This window comes from Vicugna pacos, chromosome 1, assembly GCF_048564905.1.
Source record: "Vicugna pacos chromosome 1, VicPac4, whole genome shotgun sequence".
Lineage (NCBI taxonomy): Eukaryota > Metazoa > Chordata > Mammalia > Artiodactyla > Camelidae > Vicugna > Vicugna pacos.
Window position 1 is genome coordinate 77,612,563 of NC_132987.1, and position 23,518 is coordinate 77,636,080.

Genomic DNA, 23,518 nt, shown 5'->3' on the forward strand with positions numbered 1-23,518 from the left:
AAATTCCTGAGGATGACTTATTCAAACTTTTCACACAAAGACAGTGATCATATTAGAGGGCAGTTCTGTTTGAACACTTTAAATAGTAAGCAAAAAGTCTATAACCCTATCAGTATCTTAGTTGTTTCCTGAAGCCACTTAAATTAATCCACTTTTCTGTCACGTGACAGACTTTCAAATCCTAAAAGACAGACTTAATGTTCTTGTGAGTCTCTTCCCCTGGCATAATGTCCCCTTAACTGCTCATCACAAGTAAAATGAGCTGTTTTTGTATCAACTTTGACTTTTTGAAAGTTGTGTCTCTCTTATCTATATGCAGTATGGTGTCCTGAAGTGGGGATGGAGTTTACAGAAATAAGCTGGGTTCACATGCAAGCACCATACTTGCTTGCCTAAGGCCACACAGTGAGCTACGCAGCTTACATTTGAACTCGCATGAGGATATAAAGGCTGAGAAATGGGTAACAGTACATCCTCAGCTGGGCAAAAGCGAACAAATGTGCCTGAAAACAACTTGTAAATGACACAAAGCTTATAAGGGCTGGAGAATACTGATGCTTCAATTTAGCAATATTTTTCTTATATTACATTCCTAGCCTTCCTGTAATACTCTAGATGAAAAGTGGGACTATTTGTCAGTTGATAGGGACACTCATCTTCTAATGGGAACCAAAGACGAACTCCCCTCACTGATTTAAAAAAAAAAAAAAAAAAGGATGACTTTCTGGCTTATACTGGGCCTATAGTCAATTCAAATCCTGGATTTCATTACCCACATACCATGCTGGAAAGCTTGGTCTCTCTCATTCTGTATCTTCATACTTTTTGTACCTAGACGCAAGATTTTCCATTTCTCCTTATAAAGTACATCCTTTCAAAATCTGAATTAAATTACCTTCCAGCTTTGTTACAGACACATTTGATAAGGTTGCTTTTTCTATCCTCACCCAAATCTTTGTTGAGTAGGACATGGCCAAGGACAGAGGCTTCTGGCAAACCTCTAGAGCCCTTTCATCAGGTTGATTTGAACATTAATAAACTTCAGCAATCTAAGAATGCTTACTAATCCAGTCTAAATTTCCCCCATTTTGTTTACAATGACATCATATCTGTCAAAAGTCTTGCTGAAATCCAGATACAGTATGCCAATAGCATTGTCTTAGCCATTTTACAAGCATACAAAATAGAAAATGAGGATGGCGTGTGCACCAGTCAGGATCTAACTAGGCGAACAAATACAGCATAGCTAGCCGAGGGAGTTTAACGCAGGGAATAAGTTGACTGCACAGGTCATGAAGGACTGAGACACCCAAACAGGTGGTGAGGTAACCCAGGGATCAGCAACAGCAGGAACCCACAGCAGGGACAAATGGGGGAAGGAAGCCAGGGACTAGGTCCCCAGTGGAAGATGGAACCATGGTGGGCCAATCTGGAGGGAGCTGGACACATGGAAGAGATGCTGCCTTTGTTTTACCCCCACCCCTCCTCACCCCTTCCCTGCACATCCGAGACTCTCTCTTTCTCCCGCCCTCTAACCTTCCACCAATGTCTCCCACTGTCTAAACCTAGCTGGAAAGCAGGGGACATGGGAACCCAGGAAAGGTAGTCCGCAGCCACCTGGGATAAGCTAGCATACAGGGCAAATGGATTCTGGGGAAACACACTGGACAATGACTTCTTAAGGAGAGACTTCACTAATTCAGTTTTCATCTCCTTTTCTATCAGTTCAAACATTATATTATTAGAAATAATTTTCAAAAGTTTCTAGGAATTAATAGTCTATATTTCCACATGAGATAAACAGCCTGGGAACAGCCATGGATACAGTAAGCCTTAGAAGATGCCATCACTCTTAGAAATAAGCAAATTTTACATTAAGAGGCAATTTCAAAAGGCAGGAGTTCTAGAGCTGGATTGTTTAGGACTACAGATTGGCTCTGCCACCAATGAACTCATTTTCTCTATATCTTTCTGTGCCTCAGTTTCCCAATCTATAAAATATAGATGTTAATACAGTACTTGCCCTAGGAATACTGTGAGGTTCAATGAGTTGCATACGTAGAGTACTTAAATAGTGTCTAATACAGAGCAAGAATAATGTGTTGTGACAACCATCCCTTTGGGGCCTTATGCCATGTAGGATAAATGCTAGCTATTATTAGTAGCAGTAATATCCGTATTGGTATCATTAATAGCACATTGTGGCCCTGGCAAACTAACTGCTTTGCTCTAATTTTTCACTCTAAGGATGAACGATTCTATAGCTGGAGGCAGAGGGGAACCATATACAACAAAATTGGATTCAGAAATATCTTAAATCAATTATCTTTCAAGAAGCAGCTCTTATTAACGATATAACTAAGCTCAGTTCTACTTTTGGGTACAAGCATATCTATTTGCATCTACTTTTGGGCGCATATATCAAGTCTTTAGTGGGACTTTAGGAAGCACATACCAACTGCATTATGTACTTGTGCACGGATGTGCACAGGGATAAGCACAGAGTGGACACAAAAGAACATAAATCAATGTGAACTCAAGTGAATAAAACTGCATTGCAGGAAGCACAGAATTAATGTCTGTTATTAATTGGCCAACTTGTCCTTAATAGAGGATTGGTTGTTAATCAGGCCTTGAAACAGAACTTCGGTAAATGACAATTTATTCTTTGATTATTACTTTAAATTGAACAATAACCTTCTTTAAAATGAGAATGTAAAATCATCTGCAGGACACCTTCTGGATGGATTCCCATGGCTGTATTCAAAGATGTTAAAATGTTAATGTTTTAAATCAAATGCTGGGCATAAGTATTTGATATCTATTGTCTATCCCCTCAGGTACCACTCTATTTTTAATCACTGTAATTCAGGAGGCACAAAATGTATCCTCTTCACCCTTGTATTCTCCTCCAAGAATATCCCAGTATCTTTCAAAATGAAGGCATTCAACAGATAATTGTGTTGGATTGAATGGTTCATTAGTTCTGAGGTAAATGATGAATCTAAATGCATTCTGATTCATACCAGGAAAGAGTTACGAGTCTATAAAAAACAATGCTAATTATGACCATGCTACTGCTTGGCCTAGACCAGTGATCACACTGTCCTTAGTTATGGTTCCCAAGCGCACCAGTGAAAATTAATCACCAGTATTTGAATTTTATCTCTGACAACTGAAACCACAATGAGGTTTCTTACTGTTCTGTGAAGTCAGAGTGGCTTGACAGTGATGTGTTAGAAGAAATGTAACTCACTCTTAAAAAGAAAAACAAAAATCATTATGCTGAAGCTGAGAACCTATGGATGTACACGCTGGATAGATGTATAAAAAACTATCCTCTTCAAAATGTTTGCAAAGGAAAAATCAATAAAGATATTGAAGGGGTGAGATAAAATGGTGGAATTATTTTTCACATTCCTGAGTTCAGAGAGGCTGTCATTTTCAGTTCAGGGACGACCACACCTTAGGTTCAGGTTTTGTTACTGGGGACTTGCTTTTAAGACACAATAAATCTGTGCTACACCAAGCTTTTATCTCTTTGAATCAAACACATTTTTAAGTGCATTTTCTTCTATAAATGTTAAGATATTGATTCATTTCTTTAATGTGTCCTGTTTTAAAAGACTGAATGAATTGACCAGTGAAAAATAATCATGTGCAAGAGATAAAAAAAATTAGACCACAGAAGTAGATGGCCTTTAACTGGTACAAAGAAATGGGAAAGTAGTTCCAAAATGTACTATATTATTTCACTCTTAATTATATTTTGTCTTTCATTGTCTGATATGAAGGAGCCAGCCAGATTACAAGCAAGGCAGTGAGAAAACAGAACAACTGACACTAATCAAGAAGTTTCAATTTCAAAATCTCTGCTTTTTAATGCAAAACAAATGCTTTGCAGCCAAGGTATGTTTATAGTCAATTTTGTCCTGGCTTATTATCTGCCAAAACAGTGCAGACATAACCCTAGGATGGCATTTAGCAGTGTTTTCCAAGATGTGCCTTTCTCCCATAATTAAATAGACCCAGAATGTTTTTGCCATAAAAATATATTGGCTGCTGGTTTCAGAGAATAAAGAATAGTATCAATGCTAAGAAAATTCAATTTTATTTATTATAAAAGATAACTGGTCACAGAACTGGTTTAAGCATCTCTTAACATGAAAACCTGTGCATATTAAATAGTTTACTATTCAGTTTGCTGAAACAACTGGGCCAGGTGAAATGGCGGTTTAAATGTTCACTCACCATATATCTTCAGAAACTATACCATTTCTTTTTTTTTAAATTAATTAATTAATTTGTTTTAGGGTTTTTGTAGAGGGGTTATTTAGGTTTACGTATTTATTATTATTTTTTTAATGAAGGCAGTGGGGCTTGAACCCAGGACCTCCTGCACGCTAAGCAGGTGCTCTACCGCTGAGCCTCTCCCTCCCTCAGAAGCTATAACATTTCTGAAGACTCTGGACGGAGTGAGGGTGGCCTTTGCTCCAAAAGGCCATTTACTATAAAGTCTCCCCCAAAGGTGCTACAGGAAGTCATTGGCTGCAATCCTCTATTTCAGTTCCTACAGAATTAAGTTGGTGCAATTGGAAATAAAATGAAAAGTTTTAGAATAGGAGTTTTCTAAAACTGACTCTCAAATCTGCACAAAAAGGAAAGAAACACACCACTTTCAAATAAAAGGCCCCCTCACATGGATCATAAAAGTATTAGAATTCAGTTATATGATGAGAGAGTAGGTGGAGCTGAGGCGAGAACTACACGTTGAGGTTCTGGGCCGCAGGGGGTTACAACAGGATGGAGGGGATAGTGCACATCAATACTATGAGGGCACAACAGAAAAATTCCAGGGAGTCATACCTCATACTGCGATCAATTACCAGCTATAACTGGTGGTGGTGATGGAATGCTAATACGGTTGGAGGGATGGAATTTTCTACTTTTTTCAATATAGTATATAATTTCTGTAATTGTATCCTAATTCAGCTTTTTTTTAAGTGAGCCATAACTTTCCATAAGATTTAATTTTTATAGAAACTAGAATAAATTTATCTTTACCTACTCATTTGATTTTGTTATTGTTGTTGTTTTAGTGGGGGGAGGTACTTAGGTCTATTTATTCCGTTTATTTTTAGAGAAGGTACTGGGGATTGAACCCAGGACCCCATGCATGCTAAGCAAGCAGTCTACAGCTTGAGCTATACCCCTCCCCCATTTGATTTTAGTAAGTTAGAATGCAAGAAAAACTAGGACATTGAGGCCTCTAAAAATATCTTTATCCTTTTCTAATAAATAGGGTTAAGGACAACTTTCCCAATTCCCTTGGACCCACCAGATCTACAATCTTGCTTTTTAGATACATGAAGAGTTTATCTGGAGAAATTCAGCATCGTCTCTCTTCAACTTCACCTTAACGGATTATTAGTTTCACAAATTGAGATAAAGAAAAGTACCATACAGACAAAGGGAATCACAGAACAAATTCAGCAATCCCATGGTGACTTTTTGACATTTCTTTGTTCTGTGCTCAGAGAAACATGGGCTTTGCTTTCCAAACTCATCTGTTTACCTAGCTGCCAATCCCCTCACACTGACTCTTTCAGTACTGGATTTCTACAGCTATCCCGTCCCCCCTCAGCATCTTTCATCTCTGCTTTCCTACTAGTAGGGCTTCCCCTTGGTTTACAAACATCCAGGCTTCCTGAAGTCACGCTCCAAGGTCAGGGTCAAACTTCTGGAAGCCATTCTTCTCCACACACTCAGGTTCAGAGCCAGAGTCCTCTCTGACTTTCCTTTTGCTTTACCTCTCACATCGACTCAGTCATCAGATCCAGCTGAATCCCCTGCAGCCTCCCAGCTCACTGCCAGCTCCCCACATCCTGGGTCTTGTCTTCCCACATCTGTGTGTCCGCAGAGGCTTTCTGCTCTGTTCTGCACACAGCTGCCAAGCCAGTCTCTCCAAGCGCTGCTCTCACCTCTGCATACCTCTGCCTCAAGTCTTCAGCCGCCCCTCATTATTTTCAAGTACAAATTTCTCTGCTTCACACTAAACACCTTCCCAATTCTGACTTGCAGCTACACTCCACCTTCATCTTCCATAAATCTCCTAGCACAGCCCTCTACTCCTGCCTGGCTGATTTACTTGCTGTCATCTACCTATTTCATGTTTGCCTGCCTTTATCTCTTTGCTGTATCTCCTCCATCTCTCCATTTAATTATGCATAAATCACAGTTTCCACTGGGCATGTGTGGTTAGTTATAAAGCGGTGAGGGGGGATGGACAAATGTAAACGGATGGCGGCAATGACTGCTGGATTCAGAGTCTGGGCTTAGTAGGGAAAGGAGGCGATGGTAACATCTGTACAGCAAACCTCTCTCTAAGGGGGCAGCCACTTTTCAGCTCCGACCAACTGTTCTCATGCAAAAAGGCTGGCCCAGTGTCTCTAGGTTCTCTAAATTTTCATAAGAAGTCAGAAGTATGCATTTATTTGAAATTTATAATCTTAAAATAATTAGCCACCTATTCAAATATAAACTATAATACAGGCCAACAAATTGTGGGCCGGCCCAATAAGTTGCTAGTTTCAACCTCTGTTCCTCAACAGCTCCTACATCAAGAACCATGTTTCTTCATGCTCTTTCACCTGTGCTGGGTCCCCAGAACATTCCTGCTGTTACCAATTTCTCCCTTTCCTGGTTTTACACATTCACTTTGGGGATCACCCAAGTTGAGCTTTCTCATTTCATTGCATGCTTTCCTGTGAAACCACTGGCACCCTTAATTTATTTCTTATCCCTTAACTTTTTATATTTTATCTCTTTGCAACTGGAGAATAAGTTCCTGGAGGACAGGAGGGGTACACCATAATTTCCTATAGTCCTCCCGGTATCTTCCGAAGTGTATTCACAAACAGGCACTTATTTAAGGGTGTGAGATGTACCTTGGCAGTTTCAAAAGTAGAATCACTTTTTAAAAAGGAAATATCAGCTCCATTTCTTTGACAGCAGTATTGAACTATCTGTCATCTTATTCAGCCATACACATATGTGCAGGAGGAAGCTGTCTTCCAGAGCCTTCTATAAGACGCAAGCTCCTATAACAAGCAACTTGCACAAAACACAGTGACAATAGCCTGGTGCTGAAGAGCCCAGGCTGTGGAGAGACTGCCTGGGTTTCTACGGAGGCACTAACACTTTCTGTCCTTGTGATCTTAGGCAAGTCATAAAACCTCTCTGCCCTTTTGTTTCCTAATGTGTAAAAGAGGAATGATAACAGCACTTGCCTCAGCGGACAAGTGTGAGAATTCACCAAGAACATAAAAAGTACTTAGAAAAGTGCCTAGCACACAGCAGATAACAGATGCCAGTCATTATTATCCTAGATTAGATGAAAAAACCTACCTGCAGGTAAAAAAATAAAATCTGCTATTAAAATGTATAATCTATTTTCAAGAGCACATAAGATTATCTAAGCAAAATTACAAGTAAAGCCAACAGTAATCTTTTTAGGCTTATGCTCTAGCCCCTAGTGGTACTCCAAATACCCAAAGTGGATCTGGAGGTGAAGTGTTTCTGTACCACTGATCTGAGAAGAAGGCTCACAGTCTCTCTGACTGCAGTAAAAATATTTGTACATCCACATGCAAGGGGCTTCAGCAGCCTCACTGGTAATGGCACGATGCAGACCCTCAGTAATTACTGTTTGTTAGAATAAATGAATAAAATGCTCCACTTACTATACTAGGCAATTTTAGTAACAGAGGTCTTTAAGTGTAGAATTTTCTTTGTTAAAATGTACAGATAAAGGTGTCTCTGTGTGTCCTTCGACTATAGCAACTATAATACACAATGATCTCCAGGGGAACACTTTTCTGCTTTGCTGTTCTTTATATGACCTGATCTAATTAATTTCAAAATGAAAGGAAACACAATACATTATAGTTACATGAGCCAATTAATTGAACACTATGAACCTCATGGAAGTTTAAACATAGAGGACTGTTTTTCTCAATTCTCTGACCTCAGCAGCGCAATGCCAAATCTCCCTTCCTAGCTAGAGTAGATTCCTGAAAAAAATACCTGGAATAGATCCCAGAATTTTCAGGTCATTTTTGGCTACTAAAAACCCACCCAGTTTAAAATGTCAATCAAATGCCCGAAGCAGGGACTTCCCCAGGGCACCTCCTTGGTTCCAGGGTGCTGGGAAATGGGGAGGGGTTCTCACAACGCCAAAACTGAGTGTGCAGGCCGACCTAAATCTGTTTCTATCTGCTGCCAGCCTTCCTCAATGTTCTTTTTGCCTGCTCAAGCGGGTGCAAGGCACCATAATAATTACATGCCTACAGTATTTCTTGCTTCTCGCCAAAAGAAGAGATTTCCTGCAAGCAACAACCCCTGTCTCCCAGGCCCACCCACAGGGATGAAGGTAGGAAGGGTCAGCAGTTCTTGAACTGGTGGCTGGCCCTTCCTTCACAAGGCACAAAGCCTCTGGTTGAGCGGACAGAAGGAGGAATAGTGGAGGTAAAACTAACTGCCCATGGTTATGTCTTTCTCTGTCAGTTTCTAACTCAGCATAAGACTGAATGACCTTGACAGAGGATGCCAAGAACAGAGATTACAGACAAAATATTTAACAGGCAGGGTGCCAAGCGATCAGAAGGGGCGTGGCCTCAGGACTAGAATGGGGTGCTAGGGACCCCCGGCTGTGCCCTCCAGTTTCTAGAAGGACAGGAGAAGCCCAGGAATGCTGGCAGACTTGCTGCAAGGGTACTCATGGAAGTTGGGTTCCAGTCTTTTTACTAACAATGAGGAAGTATTTTGGTATTTTAGTCCCTGGACAGCTGTCCTGGTACAAACCAGCTGAGTATCACTTTTGCTTGCAGGAGCCCCTCAGAATGTCCTGAGTCAGAGATAGGATGGTTCTAGGCCTGCCCTCTGCCAACCGCTCCCCACCAATGTCCCGTGGCCTCTTGCCTGATCAAGACGAACTACTTTCTACATGCCCACTTGGCCCCTGGAAAACTCATGTTATCTTTGCCATGCCAAGGCAGAGAGTGCAGCAGGCTATTCAAGTCTCTCCCTGCTGCTGATTTCCTCCAGTTCTCTTCTTGCCTGGCCAGAGAGATGAAGGGCACATCAATAAACCGACATCTAAAACACTGCTTCCTTCTCACCAAAGAATGAGAAGATACTTCTTGCAGTACCACCCTCAGTCTTTAACAGGGGTTCTCTCAGATCTGTCTTCATCCTGCTTGGCAGGGGCCAGAGGTGAAGAAGGGAAAGCACTTTGCTGTTTCCCTCCTCAGGACAGGAAGGAAAATGACAGTATTCCAGATGACTGCAGAACCTATGATACCCCACCCATGGGGCTGGGGTGGGGACAAGAGAGGAAACCCCTGGAGTGGCAGATGGGATGGTAGCTGGATTAGGCCTTCTCTTTATAAATCGCAGGAGAAGGGTCTGGCCCAAACTGAAGGTGGCTTTCCCTTTGGAACGTGTGAATTTAAAGCTGTTCCTTAGGATTTCGGACAACCGCACCACTTCTGGGCCACAGGAAAATTCCTCCTCAATATCCTGTGATATTTATTTAAAGAGGTACCCAAATAATTAAATACTACATTTTATTCAATAAAAAGGAACACCGAACACACAAGGAATAAAAAATAACCGAGGAAGCGTATTTCTACTGGTGATTATTTGGAGATGCTGATTAATCTACGTGCACATATTTATGTTTTAATTAGAAATTGGGAAGGTTTTGGGATGTTACTCTAAAACACACTCCATTAGCATTATGGCATCATATTCATGTGGTGCAAATAATACTGTGAGAAGATTTTCCTGGTAAATTATTTCTTAGCAATCCTGCTTCATCAAAAGCATGTATTTTTACTTGCATGTTATACGAAACTAAGTCTGAGTATAAGCTGATTTGCTATAATTGGAAGAGGCTTACTGCAGTCATTTTACCCCTTTAAATTATGATACCAGCATTCAAACATCTGTTAAACCATAGCATCTGTTTCATATTTGGGATGCAACCCTACAAATTAGAAGAATGTTCTTTTTAATGAGCTCTGATTTAATGGGGAATCCTTTTTTTTTAATGACTATTATGCAAAGAAAGGAAATGAGAAGACAAATTCATCTTTCTAGCAACCCCCACAGCAAAGCACCTCTAAGGCCCACACATTTATAATTCAAAACTATTTAATAAACATATATTCATAAGTTTTACTATTGTCTACTGTTTTGTTTTTACTGTTGTTTAATATTTAAAAGACCATATGTATATGATTGTATATGTGTACACATATCCCCCCTATGAAATGCAGAAAGGGCCATATATTCATATTATTTAAGAAAAATAATCACGTTTTTGAAATAAATTGTCTTGACAACTATATAGTCTTAAAGATACTAGACAAATTCATGACCTCATTGTCTCTCTGTTTATTAAGACATGTTTACAGCTCTAACTCTAAAGGCACATTCATTGTGGGCCTTCACCACGTGCGATCTTTACCATGTTAATTTTATCAGAAATAGTATTTTGCCACTGACTCACTCAGGTTTTTTTTAAAAACTATTTTCTGCGGTCTTCATAAGTTTTCTAGTGATTTGTAGCCCTTTGAGTCTGAATTTGTCTCACACAAGAAGCATGTAAGCTTCATATCAGACAATGAATTAGTTGTCCCACTGTCCACGTACTTCTTTACTGTACTAGGCCTCTGTATTTTTATATTTCTAATTTGGATCTGGCTAGACTTTAAAAGCTTAATTTAAAGATATTTAAAACTCCTAAATTTTTATGATACAAGCTACCATAAAATTTAGAAAATGACAAGTCATGCCATTAAGTTCAATCTACTCAAAAGAATTTATAAAAGCACCATATCTCACACACACACACACACACAAAACAAACTCAGAAGGAACTCACTAGAAGGAAGCCAGAAAAAAACAGAGAAAAAAAAAATTTAATACAGAGATTTCTGGTCACCCATTTCATACCTCTTAATTTGTCTTACCGAAAGAGAAAACTGCTACTCTAGTGCCCAGGTGCTAAAGACATTTCAGCCCCACATGTTCCCTTAAGGCAGAGCGGGAACATTTTGGCCACGGCTCCTGCTCGCCCAGCAACAACCACTTCCAATTCCCACCAAGTGAGGGCTCTGTTGGTCACAGGTTTTACAAAAGCATATTTTCTGCTTTGCCAAAAGAATCGTAGCATTTTATACCCATGTCACATCAAATGTACAACTGATAGATGTTATAAAACCAGGCTTCAGAACATGTCACTTGAGTTCTTCACTAAAAAAAAAAAAAAAACCCAAATTAAAACATCAACCACCTGGTTTAAAAGTACTGATTTCCAGATGTTGTAAGAGAATCAGAGAAGAGGAAAACCACCTAGGCTATTCTTCTGTATTCAGGGTGGACTTATTTATTAACCAATAAGAGAGAGACAAAAACCAATCTTGGTTTAAAATACTACTTGTGGAAAAGATTTTGCAATTTCCCTGGGTAACTTTTTTCAATGCTTAATGACTTTTAGAAGCAAAATTGTTTTCCTTAAATTAAAGGTTAACTCTCTTGTTGAAAATTATATACAGCACACTTTATGATCATGGTGAGATGGGACAGTGAGGGAACACTCATCATAACTTCTGTCTAACTTGCACTGGCTGCAGATCTTATCTCAACATATTCTTAGAAACTTGCCTCTGCCAGTTGAAAGAGTGCAGATTTTCCACAGCGTTTTACAGGTTCAGCACCACCCAACTGCGACGTGTTTGAAGAAATCTGTATTGAAAAAAAAATCCACATAAAGAATATTGACTGTGATATCAGAATCTTTGCTTCCCATTCACATGCATTCAGGAACTTTCCTTAGTTTATGAGAACATCATTGCTCCCAAGGACCAAATAACTTTAAACGTGTCACGCTTGGGGTTATAATTTTGAAACCAATTTTAGTAAATAACCTCAAAAATAATAATGAAAAACAGGTGTGGCTTGGGTGGCTGCTTGATGACAAGAGTATTATTATTATCTTGAGTATTCCAGGCTTTAAATTTAACTCTATATCCTTAAAACAAGGCATGCATTTCCATTTCTATATAAATACCAACTCATCAACTGGCCAAATATAAAAGAGATTTAGGTTCATTTTGTATTTACCAAAGCATTTAGTTAATTTTTTAAAGAAATAGATTTGGAACTACTGTGGAAAGATAGCTTCAAGTCAGTCAACAAATATTCTTCTGAGACTCTAATACACATGTGAGACGCAGTATGACAGAAGCTGGGGAAGCTAAGAGTTTTATATAAAACATTAGCACTGGCTCTCAGAGTATGCTCTAAAGGACACCCAAAGACTGACAGTCAAGATCACAAATCTCAGGAAGCTGCACAGTTAAGGCCTGTACCGTAGCACTTCAACATATATGCAGCATTACATCATGACTGCACACTCTTCTGCAAATTTGGCTGAACAGCAGCCAGTCATTGATAGCACTGTGCTTTCTCACTTTTATGAGAAAACTTCATTTTCAATGTCCAGCTTAACTCAGTAAAGAGCTGAGAAGGACATATATTCTTGAGGAATTTTACAAAGTATTCTTCTCCTGGAGAAGTTCTGTCATCATTAGGGCAGCTGGCTACAGTCTAAGCTTTTATATTCTTTGTGATACTGAATTTTTCTCACTTGAAGACAGAGGGTTCTCTCAGTTCAGTTTAGGAGGCAGTCCTGCCTTGTAACCATATCGTTACAGGTGACCCCAAGTCCCACAGCGAATTCTATGGAGTTCTCAGTTCCAGGACAGACTGGATGCTAGCTGCTACAGAAAATTTTTCTGTAGAACTTCTAACCTGCTGAATAAGAGACCTCTGCAGAGGCAAATATTTCATAAGCTACCTGGGCCATTTAGAAGGAAATCGTTTAAGAAAATTTTAAAGAATTTTTCTTCCTAGGTAATACCATTTTTAACAGAATCCTTTCCTGTTTATCCCAATCACTTACTTTTCCTTTACAAGATCAACTTACAGGCTGAATCTTTCTGAGGTTTGGAGTATTTTCCTCTAGCTGAATTTTCTGATATATGCCACTTCTACTTTTTCTAGACAAGGTGAATTCAATTACTAACCTTATCACCAGACTAAGAGAAACAAACACACTTAATATAATCACTGACTCTGAGTGACTTGAGGGAAAGCAGTACTGAACATAAATGCCAGTCTGTTGAACCAAGACTGTATATCAGAAAAGAAAAGGCTTTTGTATCAGACAAACACCTCTTCATCACTTTTTGCTGTGTGGACTTGAGCAAATAATTAAGAACTATCTTCACCTTTAAAACAGAAACAATAATACCTGCCCCGTTTTACTGTTGCTGTGGAGATTACATGTTATATTAGTGGAGAGTCTGGCACTGTGCTGAACCCATATTACGGTCTCAATAAATGGTACAATGATTAGTAATGAGGGTTTATCATTACTAACACTACTAAACATAAACTCTTTTAGGACAATTCCAAAAATTAGTCACACATTGAAATTGGAACAGAATTAAAAACTGCAGCGGCAGAGAATAATGATTAAATTTAATGATTTGTAGAATATTTAATCTGTCACATAAGCATATGATACCCTCAAGAATTACTGAAGAACAGCTTCACTACACAGCCCACGACACTGTCTTCTAGCTCTCCCACTGGCTCCCTCTGCTGTCGCCGGTGCCGCTGCAGGTTTACGCTCCCTGACACAGTGTTCGTGCACTCTCATACTGCCTGTGCCAGATGTGTGCCTGACACACGGAGAGGCTCAGGGAAGAACTTCTGACTGCCTGGACGCATTATCTGACATCTGAGTTAATGCACGGCTGTCCGAGTCGAGGCTTGAGAACGGTTTCTTGCCTTGCCAAAGAACACCATCACCTAATGTTTAGTAAGAATGGTTTTCCTCATCACCTATGGGAGGACTGTTACCTATTTGTAGGTACAGGGCAGTGTTGGGGAGGGTCAGTGTATTTCAGCAGCCCAGCACTTCTAGACTCACCTAACAATAAAATTTTCATGGGATGACTTAGTGGTAAGGTATACTTTCTAAAAGTGTCTTTTAGCTCCTTAATTTGGGGGTGGGGTGGAAACTGAAAATACACTGATGCCTATGGCTCAAGCCTCATCTTGACTCCCCTGCAGCACTGGACACAGCTGACCTTCCTGTAGAGAAATTTCCCCGGATCTCCGGTACTACAGAGCCCTGGTTCTCCTCCTCCCTCTCAGGCCACTCCTCGCTGTTCCCCTTTGTTGGCTCTCCTTTCTACAGTGAGTCCGTAAGTGGTTTTCCTGAGGGTTTTTTCTTAGGGCCCATTCTCTTTTTCTTTCCACATTTTATCTCAGTAATCTCATCTACTCTGACAGCTTCTATTATAATCATGGCTTGTATAAGGCCAATTTGTTATACCACTGTGTTCATCTCCCCATCTTCTTTTCTACTTGAGACATACACATCCTTTTAAGTAAGAACAATAGAGTTCATATATGTTTTTCAGTGACAGTCAGCTGGGGGAGGGAAGTGAGTGTTATGGTACACTCCGGGGTAGGGACACCAGTGGGCCATTTTGTGTCATATGCTTGTGGCTATGCTTTTTATTTTCTGCAAATTGGATGGTGTTTGTAAATCTGTTATCACCACTATTGTGTTCTGATCATCAGGGTGGATGTAAGGTCCAGCAAAAGTGCCAGGACAATGATCACTCTGGATGTGAAACTGCTAATCTGATAGCTGCCTGAGGTAGGGAAGCACACCCGGGAAAGAGGTGGTAAAGAACAAAAGCAAATTAGGTGGAAGCCTTTTGCAATTATGAGGGGTATCATAAACACTGTAGCTTGGGAGGAAATGACCAATAATTGATGAATAAATGAATCAAAGAGCAAATGAACAATACAAGATGACTGGTCTTCCTTACTTTAAAAGAAGAAATCTTAACACTTCCAATAAAACAGGTAATACTTTCACACTGATGGGCTACAGTGTGAGTATATGGTGTTTGTGTCGAGTGTAATATTCCATAACATACTGAGCATTCCATCATGAAAATGAATGCTTTAAATCTGCACCTATTGCTCATATCCAATTATGACAATACGCTGGTGAGATTACAGTTGTGTTTATACTGGTAAAGTAAATACCTTCGAAGGAGTGTTTTAATGTTCCAATCTATTTGTCTAAATTGTCTAGATTAGCTTCCCTGTCTTCAAAGTAAATATGTAATTTTTCAATGTGAAGATACACTCCAGGTGTTAAGAGCCAGCCACACTGCAGAGAAGAGAAGATGTGGAACAGCCTTCAGACTTGTTAAATAATGGGAGACAACAGCTTCCTTCTGGCATTATATTTGCTCATTAGTCTTCAGTAAACAAGACCTGAACAGTGACGGATGTGTCACTACCCGTAAACAACAAAACATGCAGATAGGAAACTCATTTTGACCAATGTAATGGATCAGAGCCTGGAAACAGAGTGACAGCTCTTCAGATGGGCCAAGCTGAATCTGGATGAATTACGAGCGTCTACACGGAATGGGAGACAGGAGACAGGCTGCACTGTGAGGAAAACAGGCTCTGCACCCTACACTTCTTTCTAGATCCTGTAGTGCAGACACAGCTTTCTCCCTTTAAGTGTGAACACTTATGAGGAACCTACAAATAAAACGTTCTTTGCTCAGTTTCAGGGTTCCATATAGGTCACTTCAATGGGTTTTTAAACTATCAGATTTGGTTAAGGAGGAAAGATATCCTTCTCAGCCTGCAAAACAGAGACCTAGGACTTGATGTAAAAGAAAAAAATATATATTTTCAACTTAAAATAATGCCCAGGGCTTACTGTTTTTCAAACAGTGTGTTTCTAGGATAACTGTATCACATGATAAGTGATCAATAGCGAATCTCTTCCTAGAGTTATGAACACTCATAAATGAAATGAACACAAACAGTCTCTGAGAATTTTACATGCCTGATCTTAAAATATTACAAGGCTAAACATTCTTAAAGAGTAAACTGTTTCCTAAATTATATAAACACTCACTTTTCTCTAAGTGTACATAATAGGACTGAGAATTCCTCTGAAAAGGGATGGGGTACAAAGTGGCCCATTTAGTAAATCTCTATTATCTGCCCAACCCATCATCATTTAACCCTTTCCCTGTGTGGTCTCAGAGATTCTAGGAAGTGCTTTAACACTGCTGATTTAATAACTTGTGGTAAAAATTACACACTACAGAGCAGTGATCTCAAACTGCAGTTTCCTAATAGGAAACTTGTTGGAAATGCAAATTCTCAAGTCCCACTCCAGATTTAGTAGATAAGAAACTCCAGGGGTGGGGGGTTCAGTGATCTGTGTTTGAACAAGTCTTTGAGGTGACTCTGATGTATTTTAAAATTTGAGAATTTCTGCTATAGACTAATTAGAACAAGAATCTCAAGAGTCAAGTGTTTTCTCAAAGGTGATGGGTGCTTTATGAAGTAATTATAAGAGCTTTAGGGATATGATCACAGTAATTACAGGCTATTCTATTTCTACTACAATATATATGCTCATAGCAGATTTTACTATATAATTTTATTAGTCCATCTAGCTAGCTATTGTGTAGGTTTGAATAAACCAGCCCAGTACTGGGCTGACAGTATGGTCAGATGAGAGAGACTGAAACTTAGGGCTCTCTTGGGTCAGCTCAGGTAAGTGACTACAGATTATATATCCTTAGAGAACCATCTACTCTACTTCTCCTGTATCATCACATATAACATGTCTAAGTAAACAACCAAGTATGTAATAATTTAACTTGTTTAGGAATTGAAAGGGCTTATATTATCAACCTATGCAAAACATAACTAGGAAAAACATATACTGAGTTTAGAGGGGGAACTGCATTTGATTCTAGGGCAAAACATTTTATTTTGGGTTTTCCATCATGTATGCCTTACTCTGTTATGATGCCTTGAAACAACCCCTAATAAGTTTTCACATTAATTTTTTTAAAGCTTCCTCAAATCTTATATATGTCCCATGGTCAAAAACCAAAAACCCCCAGAAGACTAAGTGCCACTGAGTAGAACAGTGACATCTGGAAACAACTCCCTGCACAACTCCCAAGTAAGAAGAGCTTCTTCTTAGAAAACTTTCTCATGCTTTAAGGAGTGACTGTGCTGAGCAGCAAGGACAAATTAATTTAAGGGAGGCACAAAATCTCATTTTCCAGAATCAGAAGGACAGTGGCTATTACACCATCAAACTGGTCCTTCATGCTGCCCACAGCTTCAGGGCCTCCTAATAAATCTGATAATGTTATCACTTAAATAACAACTACACTCTGAGTGGCAGTAATTGTCAGAAATGCACCAGCTAAGATATCCCATACAAACATTTTTAATTAAGTTGAAAACTTGGTAAATAACACGTATGTAAATATCAGGTGTGTCAAAGAAGAGTCACTACCTTTCTAATATTCCTGCTACAGAGCGTAGAATTCAATCAAACAGAATATATGGCAAATAAATTCTGTTTTGAAGGGAATCTCTCTAAAAAGTTGACTAGGTTTGGCTCAGGTAACAACATTAAAAGTAAATTTAGTCACCATGCCAAAATTCTTTTTTACCTTTGAAAAAATTGTTAGTATCAAGTAAATGGATGTCAATGACTGGAGGAAAGCAAGGAAATATTAAAACTATTCCCCAGATAGTGAAAACAGCAGCTTGTTTATCATAATGAAAAATTATGATAAAATCTTAATTTATTCAGATTCATCAAGCAAATTGTTCTTCGTGAAATGATACCATTATGATGTTTTGGTTACCAGTTTTATAGAATAGCCCTCAACTAAAGCAAATACTGTGGCAGAGAAGCCTAAAGATTTGCAGGCCAACTGGTGGGATCAAGTCAGGGTGGCTGACACAGGTGCGCCAAGAGGAAGCAGCATGTTTTTCTTTTTTAATGTAAGAGCTAAAAGTAATTTTTTCTTATTTTCAAAGCGAGATGCTGGGTTTTCTCCTGGCAAAAGGATATCACTTTACATTTCATTTATGCAGCATTCTTTATGCAAACGAATCAAAGTGATTCAATGCATCAATATTAAGTAAAACAGCCCTGCTTGTCATTTTCTCTCAAGCCTATAAAAAATGCTTAATTTATGATATGCATTTTTGGTTGAAATTAATAAAAAGGAAAATGAGGAAAGACCTAAAGCAGATGGCATCTTATTTTCACAAACAGGATACATTTTGTCATTTGTCAGATAGTGCCCCTTAGAAATGAGCATATGGTTGAGGTCAGGGCTTCTGTGGTAAAATCAAGCATATCAGATTTGCCTTCTCATCACACCAAGAAGATGCTCTCTACTGTGTGCTCTCTCTGGCTGACAAACTGAAGAAATGAGAGATCCTGCAAGAGCTGACCCAACCTAAGTCTGGGATTAAACACTAATAAAAATACTGGCCAATACAGCTGAAGCTACACCACATCAAAAGCTCAGCATTGATGACCTAACACGTCGTATTCACCAGTGCAGTCACTGTGAAAGTTACTCATCCACTCCAGCATCTAATTTCACTACTAGAGCTGATCTATGATCACAGCAAAGGCAGGAGAAAACAATAAGCAGTCTGCCATATGTATTATATTCGTAATGGCAAGAGGCATGCCTCAAGTTCACTTTACGTTATAAAACCCCATTCCGCTATTTCCAGAGCTCCGTAAGTTTTCTGAACTCAACGTGTAGTTTAAAAAGAGAAGGCCATACCTCTGCAAACTGAAACAAGGCTGATGCTTGACACTGTTTTGAAGGAGCCTCGGGGTGGGACGTACTTGAAGATATCTGAAAGGAAACAAGTCATTTCTAATGCACAAGGACATTTTACCATAATGGACTAACAGATTCTGCTATATATTTCCCCAGTAGACACTGATAAAGATTAAAACATGAGTCATCGCCCTCAATCCCTTTTAGAAGTACAGCATCAATGATAAACGAAGACAAAGGCCATGTTTCTAAAAACAGATGTGGAAAGAACAAAAAGACTGAGTTTGGCTCATATGCCACGTCTCTGGTAAGGATATCAGTTGCGGAGTCCCATGGAGATAAATTTCCCTATTTCAGTGAATTTTTTTAAAATATTAGTAAATGCTGGAAGCTGGAAGTAAAGTCCATCTTGCTGTTCCCTCCATCACTGCCCACCAGCTGTTCTCTGCTTAGAGGAAGCTGTGAAACAGTGTTAAAGAAGCAAACGAAGTGGGTCAGGGTATCTGGGATTGAATCTTAGTTCTGCTACTCACTAGCTGCATGACCTTGGGCAGCTCAGCTCATCTCTTTGAGGCTTACTTTTCCCAACTGGAAATTGATGGTGATGATGATGGTGATGATGATAATAATCCCCATTTTAGAGGACTATGGTGAGAAGAAAATAAACCATAGAATACACTGCCTGGCATGGCATCAGAACTCAGTAAATTGTTTGCTGAGTATGAACAACTTTTCTTTCCTTTATAACACCATACACCCTCCCTCCAACACACACACACACACACACACACACACACACACAGAGCCCCTTAGGTGTCTGACAGTGGACAGAGGAGTCTTCTATTTCAGCCTTGGTTTAATCAAGAGAACTTTGTTTCTGTTTGATGATTATGGCAGCCTCATTGCAAGTTTGCTCTGAGGGCCACATGGAAATACTTTCCGAGGATGTTTTGCGAGCAAGGTCAGTTATTAGTTTTGGTTTTAAAGTGAACAAATCTTCTATCCAGCTACAAAATAGGATGAAAATGTGTAAAAAGAGCAGAAAACATGGGCAGTATAAATGCAGCCCATTCCGAGTCCCATAAAGGTATTTTTCCTCAATTAACGGTGCTCATCAACTCCATTAAAGGGTACTTATCAAGCACTACATGCACCTTGATCATAACTCTTCAATCACAGGATTCACTTTTTCATCTTAATTAAAGTAAGTTGGTTAAACGATGGAGCCAGTTGGTGATACAGTATCAAAACGATTTTTAGGGATAAGAAAGAATTAACAGAGACTGATGGAATTATTGACTCTATTCACTGCTGAAGGCATTAGGGAAATTTTAATTTCACTGTGTATCTTCTGAATTAGACAAATAAGCATTTTTAGAAAAAATACCAGTGAAAAGAAAAAAGATCTCTCAGATCCTATTTAACAAACTAGATATTCACATATTATCTTAAATGGCTAAGATCTAATCAATGATTTTGAAGACATTTGAGGGCAAAATTGTGGAACTCTTCTTGGTCAAACAATGAAACCTATCATTTCAAAAGACCACCACATCCAAGTTGTGACAGAGTGCGGATATGAATCCACAAGGATGTTCCTGAAATCCTGGGATTTATAAACTGTAGGTCCTACTTTAAACATGACTTTTCACTCCTACCAACCCTCCATAAAAGTTAAAGAAAACAAATGGTTTGTGCAAGAGGAAATGCCTGACTTACAATATATTTCTTTAAGGATTAAATCAGACAGTGAACAAAATAGAACCAGTGGTATAAATCATCTTGACTTCTGAAAAAAGCATTTCACAAGTTTCTAAACAAAGGGATGTTGCTACAAATTAATACCGGAATAAAGGAGATATTGACATGAATAAGAAGTTCCTGAAGAAATATTAGATTAGGGTCAGGGATCTCTTTGGAATCTTCAGTTTGCTGTAGTGCCCACAAAAATGCACATGTCAATATAGCCAAAATTTCATGTGAAATTCGAGAGACTTCACTAGATCTTTAGGGGCTCAGGGATCACTGATTCAATATCTCTGCTTTCAAAGTTGGGACCAACATTACTTAATATGTCTGTAACTATTGTTGTAAAGGGAGTGCAGAATAAATTCTCTATTACATTCAATTCTTGGGGAAACAATGTGCAAAACAATTGGAATTCACGGCACACCTTAGAGAGCAGAAAGGAATGTGACAGATAAGGAGTATTATGTGAGCAAATATATATTATAACATTCTGGTGATATCAGCAGTGCACTTAGGCATATTATGAACAATGTCATAAAAGGAATGACCTAATATGCCAATATGAAAAATGATTCTGCCAATGAAATGCTGAGAACCACCAGGAAGGGACACTAGAGAGGAGAAAAAAATCTGAAACTAAAAATATGCTCTCCTTGTACAAAACGGTAACACATGGGGCAAACATTAGGAAGGACGACGGTGTGAGAGAAGGTCTAGTGAAATAGAATTCAAATGATCAAGGGAAGACCATGTGGTTTAAAGTTTAGAAAAAATTAACCAATGATAGCTCCATATTGAGTTCTAGAGTAAATGCAGACATTCTGGGAAGCAGTCTTCACCTTTAGACTTGATATCAAGGATAACGTGGCTCTTCTACATCATCTCTGACTATGTCAGAGACATATTCAGCCAAACAGGTTTGACACAAGACAAAGGCTTTGAAAACTGCCAACTGCATGCTAAAGTTTCAATTAAAAGAAAAGCGTACTTAAAATAAATGAAAAGGAACACACAGCCCATAACCATGTATCGGTTCTGTCTTCTGATTTAACACCTGATAAATGACAAAGTTCTAACAATAATTCAATTATATTCTTAACTTTCTCATCCAGGAATAAAAATTAGTGATGAGGTTTAAGTGGCATCGTATTTAGAACAAGTTAATAACAAGCTTTATAAACATATACTTATTCCTTAATTAAGAAACTCTTAAGAGTTTCAAAATTACCTTTCCCAAAATTTGGTTCTATTTTCCCATTTATGGTTACTTGAGCTAAGTACGTAGAGCTCTTCATTGCTTTCAGTTACTGTTATCAGCCCAAATTTAAGCTCACTTTACAATTTCCTCATTAAGTATAAACTATAACATATTACCTCAGCAAACTGAAATAATGGTGACTTCTGACGTAATTCAGAAGATTCTGAAACATCAGGCCTGCAAGTGCCAGAGGACATCTGAAACAAAGAAAGATGGTGTGAGGCACCACAGGAATAGCTTCTGGACAACAATAGTAGACAAATGACACCTAAACCATTTCCATTTGAGGAAGGGATGGTTTTGAGTTCCCAAATTTGAGGCAATACTGTGACAAAAAAGTAATTATATTCTTCAAAGTTTTAAAAAGTGTTATCTACTCATTCAACAGCTAAATAATGCCATGTATAGCAGGAGGTAGACAGGATTTCAGAAAAATTACTGTTAAACAAAGAGAAATTTCTACAATGATGCCCATTTGATCTCTTGGCTTTCTGCAGCCAAGTCCAGAGAATATCTACTTCTTCCATGTGCTGTGTTCCCACCTGACTATGTAAAAACACAAAATGAGCTCAGAGAATTACACACCTTTTGGGAAAACATAACTAATGTCAAATTTTTGTTTTCCAAGGTTTTCATGTATTTATACATAAGCCCCAATCTTAGAAATTTTAGTACTCTTTTCCTAAGAGAAATTTCCTTTATAATGTGTTCTTGTATATTATTTACTATGTTGGGTAAACATTTAGTACCCTACAATCTTCATTTGCAATTTTCATTATTAACAATCATTACAGAAACACCGATATTTTTAAATTCCTTGTTCTTCTCAAGATACACATTTCCTCTTTATCTTAATGTTAAAATTGACCCATTTCTGCATTTGGGTGAAATAATCACTTCTATGGTGGCCAACTGTAATTCAGGAGTCATAGAATGTTAGAAGGAAAGGACTGCAGTATTCCTCTGATCTAATCTTTTCACACATGAAGTAACTTAGGACCAAACTTAGTAAATGACACCTCCCTTCCCCAACACTCAATAAGCTTCTTACTCTTTATCTTCATGGCACCTAGCACTGACCACCACAGCACATAAACGTGTGTTTATGGTCCCTCTTACCCCAGGGACTCTGTTTAATGTGGAATCCTCAACATTGCCTGAGCACAATGTAGATACTCAAGTGTTTGTTGAATTAACTGAATCAAAGTTGATGTGTCTAAACACCAAACCAGTGTGTCCCCTCCTTGTCTTCCTGAATGACAAGGTTAGAGAGTCTTAGGGGAAAAGTTCTTTCACTTTAGAGGAAAAATGAAAGTTAGAAATACTTTTAAATAACATGTTTCTGACAATAAATAATAAGTTCACTACTGAAAATCTGAAAAAAAAATACAGAAGAAAAATCATCTAGTGTTATCTTCCAAAGGGAAGCACCATTAATTAAATTCCATGTATATTCTTCCAGTTATGTAGATCATTCTTTCAACAGAAATGAGGTGTTGTACTACAGTTACAAAAATGTTCTTTTTAAACAATACATTGATTTTCCTGTGTTATTAAGCCTTTTCCACTGTACTTTTAATAGCTGTATGTGATTATATTAGGTGACTGAATCTACGGGAAGAGTTGACAATCACCCAGGTTATGCTCCTAAAAGCAGAGTTTCTTATTAAACCTCTTCATTAGACATTAGACATCAGAAGATGTG

At 38.6% G+C, this 23,518-nt stretch overlaps 1 protein-coding gene across 12 annotated transcripts in view; it reads right to left on the reverse strand.

Moving 5' to 3' along the window:
- Positions 1–23,518, reverse strand: part of BBX (BBX high mobility group box domain containing) — a 254,842-nt gene that overhangs the window by 39,606 nt on the left and 191,718 nt on the right. For all 12 annotated transcript variants that reach the window (XM_072965768.1, XM_072965763.1, XM_072965729.1 and 9 more), the window contains 3 exons: positions 21,930–22,010; positions 18,807–18,881; positions 11,731–11,811 (listed from right to left, as the gene is read on the reverse strand). In XM_072965768.1, coding sequence (XP_072821869.1) covers positions 11,731–11,811; positions 18,807–18,881; positions 21,930–22,010 — 237 coding nt within the window. The remainder of the gene's footprint in view (positions 1–11,730; positions 11,812–18,806; positions 18,882–21,929; positions 22,011–23,518) is intronic.